Genomic DNA, 25,984 nt, shown 5'->3' on the forward strand with positions numbered 1-25,984 from the left:
GCAACTACCAAAATATTAAATAACCTGATAGCAATATATATATATAAGGAACACCTAGCCTATAGTTTACAAAAGCCTTTAAATAAACTATGTTCTCTCCAATCCGCCCGTATAAGGTTACATCATATTTTATTTGAGTAAAAACAACTACCCAAATATTAAATAACCTGATAGCAAAAGGAATCCCACTACATGAAATAAAATATGCATGGTCTTATAACATTCCTTAGCATTTGCCCAACAGCAATATAACCAAATTAAATGGAATCCCAAATTTGGAAGAAACCGTGTATCTTGCAAAGTCAAAGTCATTGTAATTTGTAAATAACGTGTTACTGTACGGCAGCAGCCTGTATAAGAGCGACAAGCCATTCCCCAAAGGTAAGGTTAAGACTTAAGACTTAAAGACGAGGTGAGCTTCCAGACCTAATCTCTCTGTTTCTTTTTAGTTCTCAAATCACTCCTCAAATTTATTCACAAAACTTTCTGTTTTTACAACTACAAGGAAAGGCATCATTCGGTAATTCCCTTTTTGGTTTTGTAATGAAATTTGATTCATGATTCACTCTACCAAATGTTTATCCTTAGATTTTCTTTCACTTATTATATATATTTTTACTTTATTTATCTAGTTTTGCATTTGATAATTGTGGATATTCGGTAGCTTGGAAATCAAGATTAATGGGTGTTGTGAATGGTTGCTTAAACACTTTTAACTGTTTAGATGTAACTTAATCTAATTAACTCCTAATCTTGTTTTCTAATTTTTTTAGTTTTTCCTGTAAAAAAAGTTTTTAATTTTTAAAAATTTAATTTAAACATTGATGTTTGTGAATTAATTTATTTAAATTGTGTGCATTAAATTTAAATGTAATAAATACTTGTATAGATAAAAATAAGAGTAAAAATAGTAATATTTCATCATTTAATCATTATGTTCCGTTGTCATTTTTTTCTTCACTCAGGAATTCAAGATAGGAAAATAGTTTTTTATTTGTAAGGATCAAAAGACAATATTAATTTATAATAATTCACATATTCTACTCAATCAATTCAATAAAACTTTTTTGACAGTAAATTGTTTTTTCAATAACTATTTTTTTCTTCCATTATTATTAATGGTTGAAGGTTTAATGTGATTCAGGATTTTACAGCAAATTTGATTTCCTTACTTTGGCTGTGAATTAAACTTTGGAAGCAACCAAAACATAGTTAGGTGGGTAAATTTTTATCAGAAAGATTTTGTGCAATGATTTTTTTGGATAAGTTTCTGTTCGTAATTTTAACATGTCACTTTTTGAAAGCATATCAAAATTATGAATTTAAAAAAATAGAAACATCAACCGTCTATTTTAATAACCTATACTTTCAAGTTTTAAAGATAAACACATATTAAACTTACTTTGTGTTTTAGGAAATAAACCATGGATCAGACTAGTAGTAGTAAAAGGAAAAGGGGGGGTCGCCCGAGAAGTAAATACTGGAATGAAGCTGAACAAATAGGAAAAGATATGTGGAAGTGCAACCATTGTAAAGAGAAGTTTGGTGGAGGTGCTACAAGAATTGAAGAGCATATCACAGGCAAAGGAAACAATATTAGAAAATGCCCCAAATACAGTGGCAACGTAGGAGGTCACAACATTATTGCTTCTGGTCCCACCAGTCCACAAGAAGCTCTAAATACATTGAATCAATTACAAGGTAAGTAATATGCTTAACATTTTTGAGATAGCAATGGCAGTTGCCACTTTACTTTTTATATCATGCTTTCTTAAACTTCAAAGATAAATTTTGACATCTTTTTATTCTATTTAAATGTTCAATATTTTACATTTTTTCTTGATTTTGTTAAAGTTTATAAATGGTGACTGCATTTTTTGTTATCTATATCTCTTGTTGCCTTGGATGTTGGAAAATCTTAAACCTTGAAGTTTAAGTTTATGTTTATAAATCTTCTTATTTATATAGTGTTTAAATTTTCATTTTTATGTAATGTATAATTTCATTTGATTGAAAAGGACAATAAAGCAATTATTTTTAACAGAAAAAGATAATATAATATATATAATAAAAAGAGGTATGAGAATTAAGTACCACATAATGACAACAAAACAATCCTCACAAGGACTTTCAAAATAAGCTAGCATAAGAAGAAGTCAGTTACTAATATTACCTACTACGATTCTAGGGGAGTGATAGATTGTTGATGGTTCAATTAACAGTACATAATCAACAACTTTATTAGGAGGAACACATTCTAGTTACTATTCTAGTGTGTTCTTTTCATTCTTTAAACACCTGCTTTACTTTTTAATGTATTAGGTAGGCAATTTTTTTATATGCAGGTGATACAACATACATAGTTTTGTTAATACAGGTGATTTTAATCTTGCTTTTAAATCATTTCTTTTTATTTTTAATACTTTACATATTTTTATATTCAATTTAATTATTTATTATCAATAAACTGTTAACTAGTGATGTAATTAATAAACAGTCACATCATCCAATATAGATCATTTTAAAATTATTGATTAGACAATTATGTCATTTTTACAATAGATGTCTTTTTTAAATAATTTTTGCCGATACTAAAATAAAACAAAAATAAAGATCAGGTACACAAATTCAGGGAAGAAGACAAAATCAAGGGGCAATTAAAATGGCTGGAGTCTTTTTGAAAAAATAAATTTTAGAGTAATTAAGAATAAAAAGTGAGATATTGAGTGTCAATAATTTTTAGAATAATTTTGGATGAATGATATTAATTGTTAAGTTTAATATTATTAGCTAAATTAAATATCTTTATTAAGAAGTTTGCTAACGATTGCCCTAGGTTAAGAAATTAAAAACAAAAAGGTTTTATCGAAAAATATGTGAGCTCATTAAAATTTTCAACTAAATGATTTTTACACATCTCAATAGAAAACTTTTTACATTTATTTCTTTAACTATTTCTTTAACTAGTGGCCTAAAGAGATTATTTAACATTTATCGTAGTTAAGAGAATCTTAATTATGCTTAGGAACATGAGTAGTAATTTTTTTTTCTTAGTTTATATTAAAGGAAAAAATTATCTATTTGGGGAATCTTATTTTTGAGTTCTTTTAGCTAACTTTAAAATTATATATTGTTTTAAAAGATTAAATATTTATTGAAAAATTAAAATTAATAGTGTAGAATTAAAATAATTGGTAAAATTAATATTAAATGAATTTATTTTAATGAAATATGGCAACAAGCATGCATACACTACAAAAAAAGCATGATTTAGCGACCGGCAGATTTGGTCACTAAATCTCTAAATTTGGTTGCTAAACCGAAATAGCGACCGAATCATGTACGTTGCAAAAATCCAAGTCGCTAAACTCTCAGCGACCGAATTTCTATTCGATTGTTATTTCGCCACTGAAATAATGGGTTGCAAGCATACATAATTCAGTCGCTAGATATTTGGTTGCTATTTTGCTTGGACCAAATCAACAACCAAAAATTGGGGTAGCTAATTCGGTCGCTAACAAGTAATTAAATTTTAAATATAAAATAAATTAAAATAGGATGTGGTTATTAATTCGGTTGCTAGTAAAAAATTAAATTTTAATTATAAAATAAATTAAAATAAAGGTTGGTCGCTAATTCGGTGGCTAATAATAATAAAGTTTTAAAAAATAATTATAATTTCGATTGCTAATTCGGTCGCTAATTTTAGTTTAAAATGTATTTTAAATATTTTTGGTCTAGTTTAATAATTAATTTTTAAATTAAAATAAATTAGAAAACAACTCAATTGTTCAAAGAAAATATGACATTATTTTTATTTTTTCATTTATTAGATTTTAACATGTTTAATAATTAATTTTTAATTAAACTATATAATCAAACTTATTCATAAAAGTGAACATTCATAATCTTTAAATACATCTAATAACAAAGTACAAATTCAAAGTTTAATAAAATACAATGTGAAAGTTTAATATAGTTCAAATTCATAACTAACATGACATAATCAAACAAAAATAATAATCAAGAGTCAATGATCAACTTGAATATCGTCAACATGGTGCTCGGTTCCATCCACATCTCTTGACTACGCAATCATGATTCTCGCCGCAACATCTTTTCCTCAAGTGTCATCTCCTTGTTTGTCCTTGCCAAAAGTTCAAAATATGATAAGTACATATAATTAAAAAATTAATTAACAATTTGATAAGTACATATTATTAATAAATATTTTAAATGTAACTTAATTAGAAAATTAATTCAAGATATGATAAGTACGTATAATTCGAAACTAGTTCATAATTATATAATATGAAATAAACTAAAATCATAATCATAGTTGAAAAATTAAAAATTATTATTGTCAACTAATTATGATGAGTACATATAATTTTTTTACTATATTTTTTACTATATATTATGGTTTTAGTTAATTTAATATTATATAATTAAACATCATAAGGATAAATAATGATTATGCATAATTATTTAAAAAGTAACTTAAATAGATTAATAATTAACAATAAAAATAAATATATAATACTAAATTAACTAAAACCTAAAAAAACATTCTACAACCCCATTTCCAGAAGACTAGTTAGTAGTTAAGCAATATAGCACTAATTTTTAATAATCAGCAAAATCTATCAAAATCAGCTAGGACTAAGAAAATTAACGATTTTAGTCATATAGTTATAAGCATTCTATTTATATGTCCTTTCTTTATTTCTGAGGCATACTAGTCAGACAGTAAAATCAGCCCAGACTCTGATGGCATCAGAACAAATTAGAGCAAGCAAAGCATGATCAAACCTTGGTGTAAATCAAATTGAATGTTCTAGCTGGTTCTAGGAAAGATTCCAGATGTGCTCGCAATTGGGATTCCACCTCAATATACTCCTCATCTGGATTGTAAGCATGCTACAAACAGGATATGGTAGCAACAGTATCAAAATAAGTAAAATAATATTACTCAGAAATGTGTTGACATCAAAGTCTCGTTCATTTAAAAATAATAATCAAGATTTAGAAAATAAGATATTAAAAGACACAAACGGAAAAATAACACACAATGTCAAGAAACATGGCAAGAATCGGAACTGAGACTCAAGAAAACAAGAAATGAAAATTTAAAGGCTTGCTTGGTTTGAGAAAACTGTTTGAATTTCCTATTTCACAAATAGTTACAAAAATGTCACCTTGTTTTCATTTTGTTTAAAGATTTGTATAGCAAACAATGAAAAAAGGAACCTTTAAAACATGAGACAGTGAATATGAGATGACAATTGGACAACAATATTTACAAAATAGTAGTTCTCAAAAACAAATGCCTGACAATTGAACTAGTGCTCAACTTGCAGAGATCTGCAGAGGAAACCAAAACATAATGCAGTGTCAAATAGAAATTTAGTTCATGTCGTTATTTAGTAAATCGTTGGAAAGAAAAAGTAAGAGAAATAAAAATTCAAGCTTCTGATTATTTCCAGCTATAGATATCATAACATATAACTATCAAAGAGAAGAAGTGGGTTGAGAAGTTCAGTAAACCTTGGATGCATGCCAAGTCATCAACTTTTTGTTGAAGATTCAACAATATTTTTGATTCTTCGTAAAACTTCAACTCCAGCTCAGAAACATCTGGCCTGAAAATAGTTTGAAAAAGCCAGAATGTTACTACATCTGGCCTGAAAATTCTATTTCATGAAATAGAATTTCTTTTACTAGCAAAAGATAAATAATTTCCATCAAATGAATTTCCAAATCCAAATTGTACATATTTTATATATTTATATATAAATTGAATGAATAAAATTCAATTGCTGAATCCAAAGTGTGAGCAGGATTTATATGTGCTTGCTACTTAAGGAAACAAAATAATCTTAAACACCATAAAAAACTCTCAAATGATGGCATCATTTAAATTTTTTGGGTTTTTGATTTGTAAGTCTGTGAGTGCATATGTAGCTTCACTACCTGTTACTTAACTAAAGAAAGCAAACAACTATCAATATCTATCAAGTTTAGTTTCCATTGAACAAAAGGTTACCTCTGTGAGTGCATATGTAGCCAGTAAATCACTCAGGCAAACACAAATTAAGAGACTTACCAAAAAGGCTAGTGTTAAAAAGGCATACTTTTGTCATAGGTAATTATGTATTAAACATAATAATGGCACTTGTGTTAACTGTATATATGTATGTCAGTATGTGCATGCATGTATAGTTGTATGTTTTCTAGCTATTGATGAATGGATTTCCCAGGATTACTAGTTATAATAAGTTAATTGTGTCTTTGATGAAAAAATATCAAGTCTCAACTGTGTAATCATATATACGAAGGATCAAGATTTAAATTAAAAAATTTACATAGTATTTTAATTATGTTTAATTATATGATTTAAATTTAATAATCTGACCCTTATATAATTTAATTATCTTACCCTAATATGAGATACATTGGAATGTTGAATTGTTATCGATCCTGATGAGGAACCAATTTAGAGATACAAACAAAGCTGCAAAAATATCATTGCAGTATTTGTCTCGTATTCTTTACTAGTTGCGAACTGAGAAAATGAAAAACAAAGCGTCTGAAAACTATCTGAAAATGAAGGGTTAAGATTTTATAGTTATTATCGAAGTGAACATACGAAATATATATGACAAAATAATATATATATATATATATATATATATATATATATATATATATATATATATATATATTAACATACAAATACTTATTTTATAATATTAATAGATTAATAAGCTACACCATTAATATATTTAAGGTAATATTTAATTATAACTTGTTAACACAATAATATTAAAAATAAACATGTATACATTAATAAATTTATTTATTATAATTTTTTTTCAATAATAATGATGTAATATGTGACATCCTTTATTTCTCAGATATATGTACTAATAATAAAAGAAAAAAATATAAAATTAATTAAAATTTTTAGAATAATTTAAATAAAAGCATTTTAAAAGGGTAAAAGACTCACATTTATTTTTCTAATATCATAATGGAACTTGTCCAAATAAATAATAAAATCATCTCGGCTTAAAAGAAAATTATCCAAAACTTTATGCAGTTAATATAGAAACTCATGTCTCAATATCATATCTTATCATAACGTTGTATCAAACATCGTCCAGCAGGATGTTCTTTAAAGTCATCCACCTAATCATCTACTCTCATAAACACAAGATTCGAGATCATCACAAGATTCAAATACAAATAACACTCATGGAGTGAGTTATCACATTCCTGGACAAATTGAGATAAACAAAATCACATATATCTAATATAAGTATAACAATGCCAACTTAGCACAATTTGCATCATCTTACCACTTATTCCGCAACATCATTTGTCCCAAAGATTTAATCACACAACCACATCCCACACATTCACATTAATCACGTGTTCAGAGCAATACACTTCAAGTACAACACAATGTCCCACACTCATGATTCATTACTCACCATCATGTAACGTGTCACAATAGTCATTACACAGATGTTATACAGCAGATACTAAGACTCAATCTTATATGCAATATGGTACCAGGTCAGTCAAAAACCTCGTCGAACGCCTAAGAGTACATGACAAGACAGATCATACATTGGTAAGTTACACCACTCTCATTAGGTAAAATCATAGGAGACTAGTCAAGGTTACGTTGTTTTGTGATAATGCTCCAATCATGTGAGATCGGTACAAACTTAAAAGAGCACTTAAATCGAGTGTATTTACCCTCAAGGTCTAGACTCTGTAGAGTCTGCCAGGGCTTCCCTCTCCTGGTTCAGGTCCAACCCAGAAAATATTTTAGCACGCAAACTCTATCTATAAACTTTATAAAACACATGAATCCTCAATTATTTTCAAAATAATTTTATCTCGTCGCGCTTGTGATTAAACTTATTGGGTTCCCAGAATGGTTCTCATCATAATACTCGTTGTGCATTAACTCATCACCCTTAAAGGGTCTTACAATCATGTGATTGTATAGTTCATATTTCATACCTCAATACACACAACATCTCAATATACATGTATATTACAATTCAATACATACTCAATTTATCACATACACTCAATCTCAATCACAATGGTATAATCTCAAAGCAACATGTTATTACACCTCATGAATCATATACACATCACACAATATTAATATATACATGGCACAAACATAGACTTTACTTATGAATTATGCAATACACACAATTACTCAATTATTTTCAAAATCATTTTAACATGTTCCTCAAAGTGATTTAGCTCGTCGGATTCCCACAGTGGATCCTATTACAATACTCGTCGCGTAAAAATTCATCGCCTTTAAATGATCTTACAATTGTGTGATTGCACAATTCATAACTCAACTCAATACATACAATATTTTAATACACATGTATCTCACAATTCATCACAATTTCATGATCTCAAATAACAATTTATCATGTTAATCTAGTAAATTTTATCCAAAATACAAACAATTTATACAAAAATTCTTCTCACGACATGGAGAGTAAAACCCCTCAAATAATTTCACATAATCATATTAAAATCAAGGAATTAAAATCATAGGCCAAAAACATGACAATATTAAGAACACTCAATTTTATCAACCAATTCGTATTTATACATCAATTGGTCCGTCAAACACAAGGAGATCATAATTATAATAGTAAAGGAAGAAATATAATTCAATAAGCATCTCAAAACAAACCCAAATTTAATCATCTAAGGATCCTTACACAGGTTCATTCTAACCCTAATTGTGATTAACTCATTCCTTACCTCTAAGAGAGCTCATGTGTGTACTCTAGCAGTGATAACAGTTTCCTAATATTCTCCAAGTTTTTCCTTTGGTTGTTCTACTAGGATTTCTAAATACTAGAGAGAAGGAGAAGGGATTAGTGCCTTTATTGCACTGTCTGTGTGTGATGGGAATTTCTTTCTTCACATACATTATTTTTGAAATTCCAACCGTGAAGATGTGAGATATTGAATTTAAAAACTAGTGATCAAATTTAACAACGATCCAATGGTTGAAGCATCCAAGATCATAGTTTTATTAGGACATGTTTGGGTGTATGCGAAAAAATGAAAGTTGCGTGGGAGAAAAATTTCTCTCACCACATGTATTATTTCAAAAATTCCAACGGTGAGGATGTGAAAATATGAGTTCAGAATTAGGTGTTAAAATTTGACGATAATTCAATGGTTAACAAGTATGAGATCATAATTGTACTGCAACATGTTCAGATGCAAGAGAGAATTTTGGGAGAGGGGGGGAGTGAAAATGAATTTGAAAGGAAAAAGAAGAGGGACCTAATATGTTATTTATAATTAGGGTATTTTTAGCCTATTATTTAACCTTTTTATTATTATTTTATAAACAAGAATTCTATTTTACTCCCTATCAAATGAATAAATAATTTTTTTTATTTTCATTCAACCCATTATTTTAATTAATAAAATTATTTATTCTTATTTAATTAATTATAAAAATCTCATTATTTCTATAAAACTCTATTTATTTTTAAATAAACTTTTTAATTTATTTTTTAAAAAAATAGAATGTTACATAATACCTATATATAATTTATGAAAATAAAATTATTATTATTTAAAGCCTAAGATCAAGGTGGAAATTTAGAGATCATGTTTTATAATATTCAAATCTATCATATTTATACAATGTATGTTTGTTTTAAGGTTTAATATAATATTCATATTTTAAAAAAAAATAGCATTCATAGTAATTTATTTAAAAGTTATTTTATAACAAGATGCCTAAATTCAAGATTTTTTTAGGTGTTACTTATGTTAGGCAATAGTTCCTTATGTTTTATTTCTTTCTTTCCTAAAAAAAATAAAAATCAAGTCTAACATTTTCTTTGACTTCTACATCAACTTCAATCCCTCAGAAGATGAATATAATTTGGGAGACCAGATACTGGAGCATGATCCGGCTTCATTTGAAAGCAATGACATAGAAAAGGCGTTTTTTTATCCAAAGGGGGACCCTGATGCTGTTTGTATCAGAAAGAGCGATATTGAGCTTTTACAGCCTGAGAAATGCCTTAATGATAATATCATTGACTTTTATATCAATTATTTGAAAAATAAACTCCCAACTGATAAACAGGACAGGTTTCACTTTTTCAATTGCTTTTTCTTTCCTAAGCTTGTTGATTTAAGCACAGATAATCGATCAATTGCTTGTGATGGTAAAGCAGCATTTCAGCGTGTAAGCAATTGGACAAGAAAAGTGAACCTTTTTAAAAAGGATTATATCTTCATTCCCATAAACTATAGTCTTCACTGGAGTTTGATTGTCATTTGTCACCCTGCTGAAGTCATGACATGCTACAGAGATGAAGAAACTAAGGGATCTCCCAAAGAAGCTTGCATCTTGCACATGGATTCCCGAAAAGGAATTCATCAAGATCTCCACAATGTTTTCCAAAGTTATCTATGTGAAGAATGGAAAGAGAGGCACAACAATGTGAGGGATGATGTTTCTTCTATATTTTTAGATCTTCCATTCCTGCCACTTGAGCTGCCTCAGCAACAAAATGCATACGATTGTGGCATCTTTTTGCTCCACTATCTGGAACGTTTTCTGGAACAAGCTCCAATCAACTTTAACCGTTCCCTGATAAGCAAGTTCAGTTATTGGTTCCCTCTACCAGATGCTTCTCTGAAACGATCTCATATACAGAAACTATTAATAGGTATGAATCTGTTTACTTACCAATTAATTAGTTGTGTTCATTTCCTGCTCTTTACACTTGTATTTTTTTATTTCTTAGGTGATATAACAAAGTTTGATTTTTATTTTAAAATCCTCAATTTTATAGTTTGTGTGTGAGAGAGAACGATTTGCCCTATCAAACTTTCCTTAATTGTTAGCATTATTATAAGTACCCTATCATCTTTAAGATATTAAGTTAGTATTAATAGTATTAGTATGTTACTATTTGACATATTTCATTATTATAAGTACCCTATCATCTTTAAGATATTAAGTTAGTATTAATAGTATTAGTATGTTACTATTTGACATGTTTTTTCTTGATTTTTGTTGAAATTTGAAAATGGTGACTATATTTTGTTTTGTCTATATCTTTTGTTGCATTGAAGCGGTTGAAGGAGACAACAAAATGATTGTTGGTGGTTCAGTTAACCCTCAAAACAATACACAATTGTCAGCTTTATTAGGAGGTGCGCATTCTAGTTGCCATTCCAATATGTTCTTAAATCTTACCCTCACCAATTCCATTATGCTCTTTTTCTTCTTCACACAAAATAGAATTTTCTGTCTAAAGACTCATTATTAAAACACACGAGAGAGTTATGTTATTCTACAAACAGAAAAATTTAAGAATGTAGCATAACCAAAACAATAAAACAGGTGATGTAGAAGATCATACTGTGAACGGAGGTAGCAATGGTGACGATGCTTTGACTATAAATCAGTTGTTATCCAAACTAACAAGGGAAGAAGACTGGTTACATTGGCGGGAGTTCCAGGGCAATAAGCGCAAGAGACAAGATGACGATTGGTTGGATAAACTAAAGGACCTTAAAAAAAGAGCTATTGATGTGAAAAACTCACTGCATCAGTCTGGGTCGACTAATGAATTGCCCAAGCCTTCTGAATTGAATGCTAAGTTTATTTATTTATTGAGAGAGAAGCGTTGGGCGTTGCGAGATGAAAATGTGAAGAAGATGTGGGATCTTCTGGAGGATGAGGAAGTCTTCATTATTGGCATAGATGGAATGGGGGGAGTTGGAAAAACATTCATGGCAACTCATATCAAGAATGAGATTAAAAGAAAGGGGACTTTCAAGGATGTCTTCTGGGTCACTGTTTCCCATGATTTCACCACTTTCAAATTGCAACATGACATTGCAGAAACAATACAGGTTAAGCTTTACGGAGATGAGATGACCAGAGCAACAATTTTGACGTCAGAGTTGGAGAAAAGAGAAAAAACACTGCTTATTTTGGATGATGTTTGGGAATATATTGATCTGCAAAAGGTGGGGATTCCTCTTAAAGTTAATGGCATTAAATTGATTATCACAACTCGTTTGAAACATGTGTGTCTACAGATGGATTGCCAACCACGTAATATCATAACAATGCACCCTCTCTCTGATGAAAAAGCTTGGGAGTTATTTTTGCTAAAACTTGGACACCGCGGAACACCTGCAAGACTTTCTTGTGAAGTACTAGAGCATGCAAGATCTGTTGTAATGAAATGTTATGGTTTACCACTTGGAATCAGTGTGATGGCTCGAACCATGAAAGGGAAAAATGAGATCCATTGGTGGAGACATGCATTGAATAAACTTGACAGATTGGAAATGGGAGAAGAGGTCTTAAGCGTACTAAAACGTAGCTATGACAATTTAATTGAAAAGGAAATCCAAAAATGTTTCTTACAGTCTGCACTGTTTCGTAATGATATTAGCAAAGAGCGATGGGTTATGAAGCTTGTTAAGAGTGGGGTGTTAAATGGAAAGGGGAGTTTGGAGGAAATATTTGATGAGGCACGTGTCATAGTGGATAAACTCATAAACCATTCTTTATTGTTGTTGATTCATGGGTGTTTACGAATGAATGGTCTGGTGAGGAAGATGGCGTACCATATCGGTAACATGATGGTAAAATGTGATGAAAATTTGAGAAAGATACCTCAGATGCGGGAATGGACAGCTGATCTGGAGGCAGTTTCTTTGGCGCGTAATGAGATAGAAGAAATAGCAGAGGGCACATCACCTAATTGTCCACGCTTGTCCACATTCATCTTATCTGAAAATTACATCAGTCATATTCCCAAGTGTTTTTTCAGACACATGAATGCTCTAACACTACTTGATTTATCATATAATCATAGATTAACATCCTTGCCAAAGTCGCTGTCTAAGTTGAGGTCTCTTACTTCTTTAGTGCTCCGTGGATGTTCAAATTTGAAAGATATACCTCCACTGGGAGATCTACAAGCATTGTCAAGATTGGACATTTCAGATTGTGATTTGATCCTCAGAGTACCGGAAGGCTTGCAAAATCTAAAAAAGTTGCAATGCCTTAATCTTTCCCGCAATCTGAATTTATCATTAGTACCGGGATGCGTACTGCCCGGTTTGAGCAATATGCAATATCTGGATCTCCGGGGTTGGTCAGGTATAATAGTAGAAGATGTAAAAGGGATGACTAAGCTTGAATGGTTTGCAGGAAGCTTTCTCGATCAGGATTACTACAACCGTTATGTGCAAGAAATTCAGAACAGTGGTTATGGACCTCAAACCTATTTTATCTATTTTGGAATTAATAATTACACACTTGGTTTTTTTGAGAATCCTATTTATCTTGAATTCAAGCGTGGAAGGGTATGTTTTGGAGATTGCGATGAATTACCCTATTTACTGCCAAGAGACCTTGCGGAATTACTTGTAATTGGCAATCATCAATGGGAATGCTTATGTGCTGCTCTGTCATCTAATGGTTCTCTATCTTTAAAGGGCATTCACATTCAAAAGTGCACGAAATTGAAGAGTTTATTCTGTGTATCTTGTTCCTTATGCACTAATATCCAAAACCTCAAATCTTTGAAACTTAATAATTTGGATAGTTTAAGTGTCATCTGCAAGGAAGATGTTGCTGGTTTAACACAATCTTTATCTCGGAGGGGGGTGTTTTCTCATCTCAAGGAATTGAGTATCGATGGATGCCATCAGATAGAGAAGTTGCTGACGCCAGGGTTAGTGCCACAACTTCAAAACCTGGAGTCTATATCGGTATCGGACTGCGAATCAATAAAGGAGATATTTGCAGGAGATAGTTCCGACAACATTGCACTTCCCAAGTTAACCAAATTGCAACTAAGCCGATTAACAGAATTAAAGACAGTGTGCAAAGGAATTTTACTCTGTAACTCTGAGGATATATTGGAAATCTACGATTGTCCCAATTATGAAACACCCAGAATTGGTCGTTATGATGGATTCTGTTGATTCAGATTATGGTACTTATTTTATGGTACTTATTTTATGTCGCTTAGTCTTTGTATTCATAATTCTTGTAAAGACAAAACAAATTCATAATCGGTTCGGGGAAGAATGTATTTCTGGGCATTGCAATTTCGGATTAAAAAAATGTTGTCTTGACAAATAGATGACCATTCTTTGAAATGAAAAATAAAAAAAGAAATTAATATTAATATATTTGATCAACCAAAGTGTTATGCAGCCTTTTGAAAAATTCATGCATGGTTGACACGTTGGGAATACTTCATATAGTGGAGGAAGGTTTGACAAGTATCCAACACCTCCCTCTCCGGTCTCCACTGCTCTTATTCGACAACAATATTAGCATTTGTTGATGCACAAAACTCAGCATCTCCATCATAACAGCAGAAATAATACTATAGATCTTTCATTGCCTACTACAAAATATATATTTTAATTATCATAACATTGACCCATTCTCTCGTTAATTTACTCATTTTACCATTACCTATTTATAGGCTAACATTTCCGTTCCGTGATTGAGAGCATCTAGGTGCTAGCCTCTGATCTATAAAGCGCTGCTGACTGATACATATAGCTGAAAATTTCCAAAACCAAGAATTGATACTTCATACTTGATATCATATGCAGCTAGAACTAGGTAAACTTTAATAATATAAGTTACAAAAATCTTGGTTAGAGTAAATATTCACCAAAAACTAGAGGTAACCAGAATTCCAAACGTAGTATACAAAATAAAACCTTGCAGTATAACTACCTTTCTTTAATATTAGATAGGAAAAAAGACTTGATGATCCTATAGCTCTCTAATCTATTTTTATGGCTGTGCCAGTGTTCATCAAAATGTTGTATCATGTTTGACAAGAGGGGTAAAATTCCATCAATTAAAAATAAAGTTAATTAAAGCCAATTCACCCTAGCTCCGCACATTATTCTCTACTATACATAGGATCAAACGAGTTTTAGACTAGTTTCCCTATACCATTCATCAAGCTATATTAGAAAACTCCTGCCTTTTGTGGGAAAACAACTTTTGAAGGCTTACACTTATTATTTCTTTGAGAGGCATTCATTCCTTTGTTACTTAAAAGATTGAATCGTAAGTTTTGAGAAAATTTTCATTCCTAGACAGCTGCAGTGTTAAGGAATTTGCTAATTAAATTCCTAGAAGGGATTAATCTTTTATGAAAATTTATCTTGATCTAATTTTCTTTTAGCAACAATATTTAACCCCTATAGTTTTTATTATTTGGCAATAACATTGTCTATTTTAGACCAAGATTTAGCCCCTATAATTTTGAAATTTGCCTTTATTTAAATATTTTTAAAAAACTATTGAAATAATTTATAATTTTATAGTATGAAAAAAAAAGTTAAAGATCTTGCAAGTCAGCTGCATATTACAAAGGTGTTCAAACAGTAGAGTTCTGTATTTGAAATCTGCAAAGTGCAAACCACGTACAATTTCTCAAGTCATACTAATCCAGCCTCCAGGAAATGAATAATTATGATTTCCCATGTAACAGTTTATCATCTGAGAAAACTACAAATCACACATGAAGCTAGTATATATAACTCTAATACTGCATGCAAATCACTCATTGCGTGTTAGCATTTAAGACGAGTGTTAGCAGCCTCAAGTACAGCGTCAGTTACTATATTTGAAGCCATTTAATTAGCCTTTTCCCTTATGATATAATTTGCTTAGTAGGAAACGGGGTGTTCCCCTTCCTTGGTTCCACTTTGGTTGATGCATTTTGAATTTACAGATGCTGAGCAAAACAGCCAAAATGCATTCAGCAACAAAGCCGTATTATAAAATCCAAGCATAACCATTAGCAATATTAATTGTTAAAGAATTCAGCTAAATTCTTAGTAGGAATCAATCCTTTTGGATGACTTAGCTTGGTATGATTTTCTTTGAGTAACAACTTTTAATCCTCAATACTAAGATGAATAATAATTTTTTACTGTGATTGCTAAATTTGTTATATTGTGGTGAGGTGGGAACATGGAACTAGAATAAACAAAAATATCAAATGAAGTTTGGCAAGTTCGGTTCCCACACAATGCCTGATGACTTGGAATTGGAGAATTACATACACAAACCTTTTCTTGCACAATAATTTTCAATAGCTTGATTTGTTACCGTCAATAGTGTGATTATTCAAAGTTCTTAGACTTGGCCTTTTATATGGCAAAATATGACCTCACTCACAGTCAAAGTAAAACCTTTGGTTTGATATTCCACAACTGTTCTGACACATCAAAGGGTGTTTAATTATGACTCCATGATAGGTGGAACTGATGCATGCATTGGATTGCCAATATCTATATTGCATGTCACAACCTAGTCTTCAGTCTTCAGTGCATTCAAACAGACTAACTCCATTACAAAAATATAAATTCAACTCCCTTGAATAAAACCTAGTGAAAATATCTCCTCCATGGCTAGTGTGACTACCTTTTCCTTGATCTCTTCCATATAGAAGCGACAATGGCACTTTGCAAAGTGAGATTGAAGAATATTCTCCAAAGCAGCAAATGATTGGCTCAAAGGGTCTATATATAAAAGGTAGCAACGTGCTGTGACACATAGATTCAAGGTCAGAATTACTTGCTTTTCTCAATTTTTGGGCTCTAGTGTTCATCCGTGCTAGAACTTAATTAGGACACTTAAATTTTATTTTTTCCTCTCTAATTTTCTGTCAGTTTTTCGTCTCTTGTGCTTAGTTTGAAATGAGATAAAGTGTTTGTTTGCAGGGAAAGCAGGGCGTGTAGCCGGTGCTTTTTTGCAGTGCTTGAGGTGAGCCGCGAAGAATTATTAAATTTTACATCATATCACGTAGTAATATATTATTATTTTAATGGTTATGCACCATAAAAAGGCATTCAATCATAATCTGATTTTTAGGATTATTTATCGTTTTTCTTTTCTCTCCTCTCCTCTGTTTTAATCTCTCCTCTTTGAAGATATATAAACCCCAATTAATATGAACAAAAACATTATTCATAATGTGTATGGCCTGTTAAGACTTTGATGATTTTGACGTCATTCATTTAACTTCACATGTCAACTTTTTCTTAGTTGCGGGTCACCTTGTTTTTTCTTACATTTTTTAAAATAAAATAGAAAATCTAAATCAATATCATATTTGATTATAATCGTTGTTTCTGTGTTTTTTCTTCTTTTTTTTAATATTTTCTGTAATCTTTTCTTATGCTAATATATTTTGACTTAGTTTTCAACATTACACTTACCCACATCAACTATCCAAGAAGATGAAAGATATTTGAGTATTGTAAATTAGAACACACAGTTTGAGAATAAGATTTTTACTTTTCTCAGCCTCTCAATTAGATATTTTCAATACTTTTTTATCTTCTCTAATTTGATTGTGCAATTTATACACCACCTTACTTACTTCTCTAATTTCAAACCACTCTCGTATTTGTATATTTAATTTTTTTTAATTGTCGATCTCTAATCGAAATTTTCTGATTAAAATATGAGTTCAACTTCTGAACTTGCTTAATTCATCTCATGAACACTGTCTTATGCAGTGAAGACTTATACATACAATAGCCATGTTTACGCGTTTTGCAAATTATTCAAATTATTGTTATTTTTTGCTAAATACTTTTAATGATTATTAAGCTACAGTTATACGCATAGGTGTACTTTCTTTCTGAAGTGTTAACGGTTAAGTGTTAACCATATCCTATCTTATTAAAAGGAGCACAAAAGACATGGTCTCTCCTGTTCCTAATATATATATATATATATATATATATATAATCTCTCTGTAGGAAAAAATATACTGCATGATTAATAGAGTCACACTCACACATAGTGTACTATGTGCATAAATATTGTTTAAATTTCATTGTCTGTGTTCAGTTCAGGAAATATAATAATCATGGGTAGGCCTAAGGATGAGCACTACTGGAATCAAGTTACCAAAGAAGAAAACGGTTCATTGAAGTGCAAGCAGTGTGGACTCATGTTTAAAGGAGGTGTTTCAAGAATTAAAGCACATGTGGACCGAATAAAAGGAAAAGGCGTTCGTATATGCTCCTCCATTGATCATGATCATGTTCAGAACAATATCATATACGGTTCAAATCATTCGCAAGAAGCTATAAATGCTATGACTCCATTACAAGGTACAACTACTTTGTCACTCTCACTGGAAGAAGAAAAAAAAAAACTAGTCTTACATAGCTTTACCCTCTATTGCTGATTTTTTTTCAAAGTTTAGAAATTGTGATTAATTTGTATCTGTACTTCTTTCCCTACTTGTTGTCCTGATGCTCAAGGTGGTTGTTTGTGCCCGTGAATTGATTCTCACTAATATTACTAATACTGATTTCATTTCATTAATTTACTTGGATGCACTCAACCTGTAAGGCTGCAATTTAATATGTACTGAAAATTTAAACAATTTTACTTTTTTTATCGACAAATATTAGTTTGTTAGTTTTGTTAAAAGCATCAATCAGAAGATTCAAACTCATGACCTCTTCCCCTTCTCTTCTCCCTTCATCCTTTTCCGGCCATTGAACCAACCTTGTATACCCAAATATTACTTTTACTTAATTTGATTACAATTTCATTTCTGAAACTATTAGGTGGGTTCATTGGCATCGAATATTTAATATTAGTAGGATGGGAATAATGCGTGCAGAATTGCCTCACTGCCGTCATTATACTGTTAACTCGTTGGCAAGTGTACCAAATCGTTACAAGTAGTAAAGTTCTCGGAAGTCCGAGTGTCGAATCCACAAGTACTTTGTTTGTACTTAGATTAATGCAAACCCAATTTAAAAGCAAGAGATAAGAATTTAAAATAGAAGATAGAAGATAAGGTAAAGAAAAGATAAGATATTTAAAGATAAAATTAGAAGATAAAAGAAAAGATAAGATATTTAAAGATAAAATTCGAAGATAAAAGATTGAAAGATCAAAATAGAAGATAAAGATAATAGATAAGATAAGATAAAAAATTTAAAGATAAGATATGATAAAATATTTAAATTGCGATAAAGATAACTACTTCTAAGAAATTCAAATAAATAAGATCTAAATCTACTAAATCTAAATACTTACTCCTAAAACCCAACAGTAAAATAAGGAATAACTACTTCTAAGTAAAACCGACAATGAAAATAAGGACTAAAATCTATATATTAAAATCGCTAAAACCTGACAAGTCTAATTAGCCTAGATATATGGATTCTGGATTTGTCTGTTATCAATACCAGTGAACTAATTCTGTCCCACATCTATCCATCTACTTGCCCCTGATGCCTCATGATGACAAGCCTACCTTAATTACCTATCTTCCAAATGCCCTTTGCGAAGACTCAATAACTAAGATGCTTTAAGATTACATTCGAGATGTTTTGCTAAAGCAAGGGTATTGAGGCATTAAGTCATGCTAACCCAATAATTTCTTTCTTTAATTGTTCTATTAAGCGTTACCCTCTCCCGAGTGGCCTAACCCTTAAAACCGATTCACGCATTCATTCCTTATCCCTAATTAGGCTTTACCCTCTCCCGAGTGGCCTAAAGACTAACAGGAAACAAAGTCCGAGATGCAGAATAAGCAAGAAAGAAAAGCAGATAAAAGATACTGGAAGAAAAACCCTCTAAAAGATAACCCGATAATTTCCTCCTTTTAGTGTTCTCTTAAGCGTTACCCTCTCCCGAGTGGCATAACCCTTAAAACAGATTCAAGTATTCATTCATTACCCCTAATTAGGTTTTACCCTCTCCCGAGTGGACTAAACCCTAATAGAAAGCAAGTTCAGAGATACAGGATGTAAAAAGAAAGAACGGTAAATAAATAAAGAACCTGGAGGGAATTCCTCTTTTTATTGATAACTCTTGAAATTCTCCATACATCATTGGCTTTTTAGGCCTGCCAGGCCCTAGCTAGGGGTATTAGCCACTCATGGTCATGAGGGCTTTATAATGAGAGGAGGGGTGAAAGAAAGTAAGAATAAATGAAACCCCTAGGAGAGGGGGTTCTGTGGTGGTCTTTCTGTCCCTTGGACTGGCTCTCTATTTATAGCTGCTGAAGTGGGCTTTGGGCCTTCGTAGGCGCGCTCAGCGCGACACCCCCTCGCTCAGCGCGTGTAGATCGCGCGCTTAGCGCGCGTGTGGCAGGCTTAGCGCGTGCTTCTGTTAGATCATGGGCTTAGCGCGTGACGCGCGCGTATTGGACTGGGCCTGCTTCAGATTTTCTTCTTTTCTTCAATTTTTCTGGCCTTTTTGCTTGTTACACCTCCAGTTTTTATATCTGTAGCCAAAATTCAACAAAACATCAATTCTTTAATATTTAAGCGCAAATAACTGCTAAATAATTATTTTTAAAGACAATTTTACCTTATTTTCTATTATCAAAATACAATTATTTAGCCGTTATCATATACCAATATGTGCATCAAATATTAAGAGTTGTGTTGTTTTATGGTTAACACCAATAGATCCTGATGAAATATGAATGGTGTTAAACAGGTTGGGCATCGATGTACGTTGTGAATGGAAGCAACGATGTTAATAGTGTTCTGGAAAGTGAGATTAGTAACTTAAATCAATTGGTTTCTGATCTAACTTGCGAGGAAGGAGAAGTTACGGAACAATTACAATGGCTGGAGTCTCGGGGCAGGAAGCGCAAGAGGCAAGTTGATATTTGGTTAAATAAAGTACAAGAACTGAAAAGGAGAGCTATTGTCATTAATGACTTACAAGAACTACAGTTTGGGTTGACTGATCTTTATGGATTGGAAATAAGGCAACTGATTGAAGAAGTGCAAAGTCATAAGGAACAGAAGCCTCTGGTGTTCTCAAATGAATTTGTTGGTAAATATTTTGAGAAAAACATAAAGAGGATGTGGAAATTTCTAAAGGATGACCAAGTTTTTGTTATTGGCATACATGGAATGGGCGGAGTGGGGAAAACATTCCTAGCAACTTACATGGAGAATGAGATTAATAGAAAGGGAACTTTCAAGCATGTCTTCTGGATCAATGTTTCCCATGATTTCAGCATTTTCAAGTTGCAACATGACATTGCGGAAACAATAGGGGTTAAACTTAACAGAGATGATGAGAGAACTAGAGCAACAATTTTGTCATTGGCTTTGGAGACAAGAGAAAAAACAGTAATTATTTTGGATGATGTTTGGAAATATATTGATCTGCAAAAGGTGGGGATTCCTCTTAAAGTGAATGGCATTAAATTGATTATCACAACTCGTTTGAGACATGTGTGTCTACAGATGGATTGCCTACCAAATACTATAATAAAAATATTCCCCTTTGAAGAAGAAGAAGAAGAAGAAGAAGAAGCTTGGGAGTTATTTTTGCTAAAACTTGGGCACCGTGGAACGCCTGCAACACTTCCCCCTCATCTACTTGAGATTGCAAGATCTGTTGTGATGAAATGCAATGGTTTACCACTTGGAATCAGTGTGATGGCTCGGACCATGAAAGGGGAAAATGACATCCGTCGGTGGAGACATGCATTGAATAATCTTGAGAAATCAGAAATGGGAGAAGAGATGAAGGAAGAAGTCCTAACCGTACTAAAACGTAGCTATGACAATTTAATTGAAAAGGTCATGCAAAACTGTTTCTTATTCTGTGCACTGTTACCTAGCATTAGACAAGAGGAGTTGGTTATGATGCTTGTCCAGAGTGGGTTGTTAAATGGAAAGAGGAGTTTGGAGGAAATATTTGATGAGGGGCATGTCATAGTGGATAAACTCCTGGACCATTGTTTATTGTTCGATGAAATTGAGGTTTTACGAATGCATGGTCTGGTGAGGAACATGGCGTGCCATATCATGAACCAGAGTCACACTTACATGGTAAAATGTCATGAAATGTTGAGTGATTTACCTCTCATGCAGGAATGGACAGTTGATTTAGAGGTAGTTTCTTTGGCAGGTAACGAGATAGAAGAAATCCCAGAGGGCACATCACCTCATTGTCCACGCTTGTCCACCTTGATTTTATCTCATAATTTTATCCGTCATATTCCCAAGTGTTTTTTCAGACACATGAATGCTCTAACACTACTTGATCTATCTGAAAATTATGGGTTAACATCTTTGCCAAAGTCGCTGTCTAAGTTGAGGTCTCTTACTTCTTTAGTGCTCCGTGAATGTCGTCAATTGGAATATATACCTCCACTGGGAGATCTACAAGCATTGTCAAGATTGGACATTTCAGGATGTGATTCGATCCTCCGAGTACCGGAAGGCTTGCAAAATCTAATAAACTTGAAATGGCTTGATCTGTTGCAGAATGAGAATTCAACGGTGAAATTGATAGCAGGACGTGTACTAGCCGGTTTGAGCAATATGCAATATCTGGATCTCCGCGGTTGGTCAGGTATAAAAGTAGAAGATGTAAAAGGGATGACTATGCTTGAATGTTTTGCAGGAAGCTTTCTCGATCAGGATAACTACAACCGTTATGTGCAAGAAATTCAGGACACTGGTTATGGACCTCAAACCTATATTATCTATTTTGGAAAATTTAAGACTGCCACGCCTGGTTTTTGTGAGGATTCTATTTATCTTGAATTCAAGCGTCGAAGGGTATGGTTTGGAGATTGTGATGAATTACCCTATTTACTGCCAACAGACCTTGCGGAATTATCTGTACATGACAATAATCAATGGGAATGCTTATGTGCTGCTCTGTCATCTAATGGTTCTCTTTCATTGGAGAATACTTACATTCATAAATGCACAAATTTGAAGAGCTTGTTCTGTTTATGTTGTTCCTTATGCACTAATATCCAAAGCCTCAAGTCTTTGCACCTTGATTTCTTGGAAAGTTTAACTGCCATCTGCAAGGAGCATATTGTTGATTTAACACAATCTTTGTCTTTGAGCGGGGTGTTTTCTCAACTCCAGAAATTTTATATCAGAGAATGCCATGCAATAGAGACGTTGCTGACACCAGGGTTAGTGCCACAACTTCGAAACCTGAAGTTTATAACTGTATGGAACTGCAAGTCAATGAAGGAGATATTTGCAGTGAGTTACAGCGGTGGTGATGATGATGATAGTTTCACCATTACACTTCCCAAGTTGCACACTTTGCAATTGGGGTTTCTACCACAATTGAAGACCGTGTGCAAAGGAATTTTAGTCTGTGCATCTGAGAATATATTGAAAATCCGTGACTGTCCCAATATAGAAGAGCTCCATAGAATACGTCGTGTATGATTGATTCTGGTACTAATCATGTGGCTTATTTAATTTCATACTTCTTGTACACACAAAATAAAATTATAATTTACCTTTTGAAAAAGTATACAGACTTTTATTTGTACCACACTACCAATCATAATGGGTTTGGGGAAGAATGAATTTGAAAAGGTTTATATATGCTCTGTCATTTCTTTATCCTTCACATTAGCATTTGTCGTTGGACATAATGAACATCTCCATCATAGCAACAGAAGAATCTTATTTTGGAATATATATTCAATTATCAAAACATTGACTCATTTTGGAAGATATATTAAATTATAAAATAAAATCTTGCAGTATAACTACCTTTCTTGAATATTAGATGGGGAAAAAGACATGATGATTCTATACCTTTCTTTCAGTGTATCATGTTTGACAGCAGGAGGTGTGCTCTGGAATCGAGAGAAATAATCACCGGAGAGATATTTACCAATGGGACATGAATAATCACATAAGTGAATTTTTCCCTATCCTAGCTCTGCACATTATTCACTACTAAACATAGGATCAAACGAGTTTAAGATTAGTTTCACAATACGCCCTGCATTAGTAGTGTAGTTACAGGAGACAATGGTATTTGGAAGTGGTGCTTGGGGTGGAGGAGATCATTATTTGCATGGGAGGAAACTTTGAGAGTGGAATTACAAGGAAAACATGATCAGGTGGTACTGGTGTTGCAAAATAACCGTGAGGATGGATGGCTTTGGTTACATGAAAATACTGACTGTTATTCAGTTAATTAAACTTGCTTATCAAGATGAAAGCAAACCTACGTCAAGCTTTTCTAATATTTGGAGGATGCATGTTCCGCCGAAGGTCCAGCTGCTTACATCAAAGGCTTCCAACAAGACAGAACTTGCAAAGAAGGGGGGTTACAACTAAACTCACTGTATGTCCTTTTTGCCACCCTCACGAAGAGACAATGGAACATGTTCTCTTTCACTGTACTTGTTCCAACCAGGTGTGGCTGAGTGAGTGTTCTGTTTTTCCAGAATCCGCTTTATGCATTGGAATTTGATCTTAGAACTCTGTTGGGGGGGCAATAGTGTGGAATATTTGGAAGATGAGAAATACTTGTATTTTTAGGCAGGAGGAATTTGATCTTCAAAGGTTAATACAAGATATTATTTTCTTCACGTGGCAAGCTCAGCCAGAACTATGCTTGTTGGGAGCACTAGGTGGGTACGTGGAAATGCAACTTAAATTGCTGCATGTAGTACTTGCTTTTTCCCTTTCATATATTGTATATTTCTATTTGTAACTGCAAACACTGGGTGATAGATAAGTATAGTTATAGACAGTTTCAAAGAGAAATTAGAAGGTGGGTTGGGGACATAAATTTTATAGTCTTTAGATCATGTGGGGATGCTACACATTGGTGCGGTGCTTTTTTGTAGCTTCTCGAGCACATGCCTTGGTCTTTTTGCATGGCTCACTATCTCTGGTTAGTTTTTTTTATTGCTGCATATAGGCGATAAATAGTGCATAACCAGGGGTTTCTTTCTTTTACTTTCTTTCGGTACCTCTGGTACCTTTATAACAGCAACAACAATACACCCTGCATCAAACTACATTACAAAAATCCTGCATTTTGTAAGAAATCTTATTTTCTGAAATTCTTTGAGAGGCATTCAATCAATTTTCCTGAGTGTATCTCGTTTGACAATGACACAATAACATCCAACCCGTCTTACTAAGTCTTGGGCCACTACAGAATTGCAAATACTGCTAATTCCATATACCACTGTACCGAACAAGTCTATAAATGTTGAAATGTTTCAACCCTGAGTACCTAATTCAAGGGCAACTGTGCCTGCTACGTACACAATAACAAATTAAGCTTTATCTTCTCTTTTTGAAACACAAACAAGTATGACACGTATAAATTTAAGAGAACCTTTTGTACATAATTTAGTTTAGTACACTTGGGGAAGAGTCATAGCAAGGGGTACTTTCACCTAATAAAGCATCCACTTAGAGTTAATTGGAAAAGACATGTATAAATTTAGTTTAGTGCACCCTTTTGTAATCCTTGGTTCTGCTCTAATTTGTCAGCTTTTCTTTCCATAAATTCTTTCTTTTCTCTCATTCATCTGCTAATAGTGCTATCTACACCCTTTCTACTTAGTGCATCTTCCCATGACCTTCATGCACCGTAGCCCAGCCGTAACAACTAACAATGCATTTGTTGTTTTTGTGGTGAGCTCCAATTCCAATCAATGCGACCATTGTTTTCCAATGCAAAGAAGTTCTGATTAGAACAAACATGAACAAAAAATCCTATAATCTCCAATGAGAGGTTTGCAAAGCCGGCGACGAATATTGGCGTGTCCTCAACTGTTGCACTCAATTATGAAAAAAGAAAATTTCAGTTACAAGAACTCAGTCATATACAAAAGAAATAATAAAGTTACAGGCCTTACTTGTGTTACCTAGCACTTCTCTAATCAATGTCAGCCGCACCATTTGTAATTTTGTATCATGAATCTGCGTAACTCTGTATTATGTTATAACTATATATGAGCATCAAAAGCCATGATAATCCAAATTTTATGAAGGACAATTATATATTTTCTTAAAATAATTAGTGTGCTCAGTTGGAATTACCCACTCCTTGACACGCTCAACTCGCAAACCCAAATTGCCA

General features: G+C 32.4%; 2 protein-coding genes across 4 annotated transcripts; both read left to right on the forward strand.

Moving 5' to 3' along the window:
• Window positions 1-361: 361 nt before the first annotated feature.
• On the forward strand, window positions 362-14,180 carry LOC114397748 (probable disease resistance protein At4g27220). 3 transcript variants are annotated; one of them, XM_028359934.1, is made up of 5 exons: window positions 362-412; window positions 1,415-1,701; window positions 9,948-10,757; window positions 11,167-11,247; window positions 11,438-14,180. In XM_028359934.1, exons 2-5 carry the CDS (start codon window positions 1,425-1,427, stop codon window positions 14,044-14,046), a joined length of 3,777 nt encoding a protein of 1,258 aa, XP_028215735.1. In that variant the 5' UTR covers window positions 362-412; window positions 1,415-1,424; the 3' UTR covers window positions 14,047-14,180. The 3 variants fall into 3 exon arrangements, with proteins under 3 accessions (XP_028215735.1, XP_028215736.1, XP_028215737.1); XM_028359935.1 differs by having other exon boundaries at window positions 409-520; XM_028359936.1 differs by lacking the exon at window positions 362-412 and adding an exon at window positions 1,135-1,216.
• A 3,801-nt stretch (window positions 14,181-17,981) lies between these two features.
• LOC114397439 (probable disease resistance protein At4g27220) lies at window positions 17,982-23,310 on the forward strand. The gene is made up of 3 exons (XM_028359475.1): window positions 17,982-18,228; window positions 20,585-21,301; window positions 21,401-23,310. The coding sequence occupies exons 1-3, from the start codon at window positions 17,982-17,984 to the stop codon at window positions 23,308-23,310; spliced, it is 2,874 nt and encodes a 957-aa protein (XP_028215276.1).
• The last annotated feature ends 2,674 nt before the right edge of the window (window positions 23,311-25,984 follow it).

The sequence above is a fragment of the Glycine soja genome, chromosome 18 (genome assembly GCF_004193775.1).
Source record: "Glycine soja cultivar W05 chromosome 18, ASM419377v2, whole genome shotgun sequence".
NCBI lineage: Eukaryota > Viridiplantae > Streptophyta > Magnoliopsida > Fabales > Fabaceae > Glycine > Glycine soja.

What these genes read in the sequence shown, in the direction of transcription:
- LOC114397439 (XM_028359475.1), top strand. Translation starts at nt 17,982, where the DNA reads ATGGGTAGGCCTAAGGATGAGCACTACTGGAATCAAGTTACCAAAGAA. An exon ending in TGCTATGACTCCATTACAAG is followed by an intron (nt 18,229 to 20,584) that starts GTACAACTACTT and finishes GGTGTTAAACAG; the next exon opens with GTTGGGCATCGATGTACGTT. An exon ending in GATTCCTCTTAAAGTGAATG is followed by an intron (nt 21,302 to 21,400) that starts GCATTAAATTGA and finishes TTGAAGAAGAAG; the next exon opens with AAGAAGAAGAAGAAGAAGCT.
- LOC114397748 (XM_028359934.1), top strand. Translation starts at nt 1,425, where the DNA reads ATGGATCAGACTAGTAGTAGTAAAAGGAAAAGGGGGGGTCGCCCGAGA. An exon ending in TACATTGAATCAATTACAAG is followed by an intron (nt 1,702 to 9,947) that starts GTAAGTAATATG and finishes TCAATCCCTCAG; the next exon opens with AAGATGAATATAATTTGGGA. An exon ending in ATTGTCAGCTTTATTAGGAG is followed by an intron (nt 11,248 to 11,437) that starts GTGCGCATTCTA and finishes ACAATAAAACAG; the next exon opens with GTGATGTAGAAGATCATACT.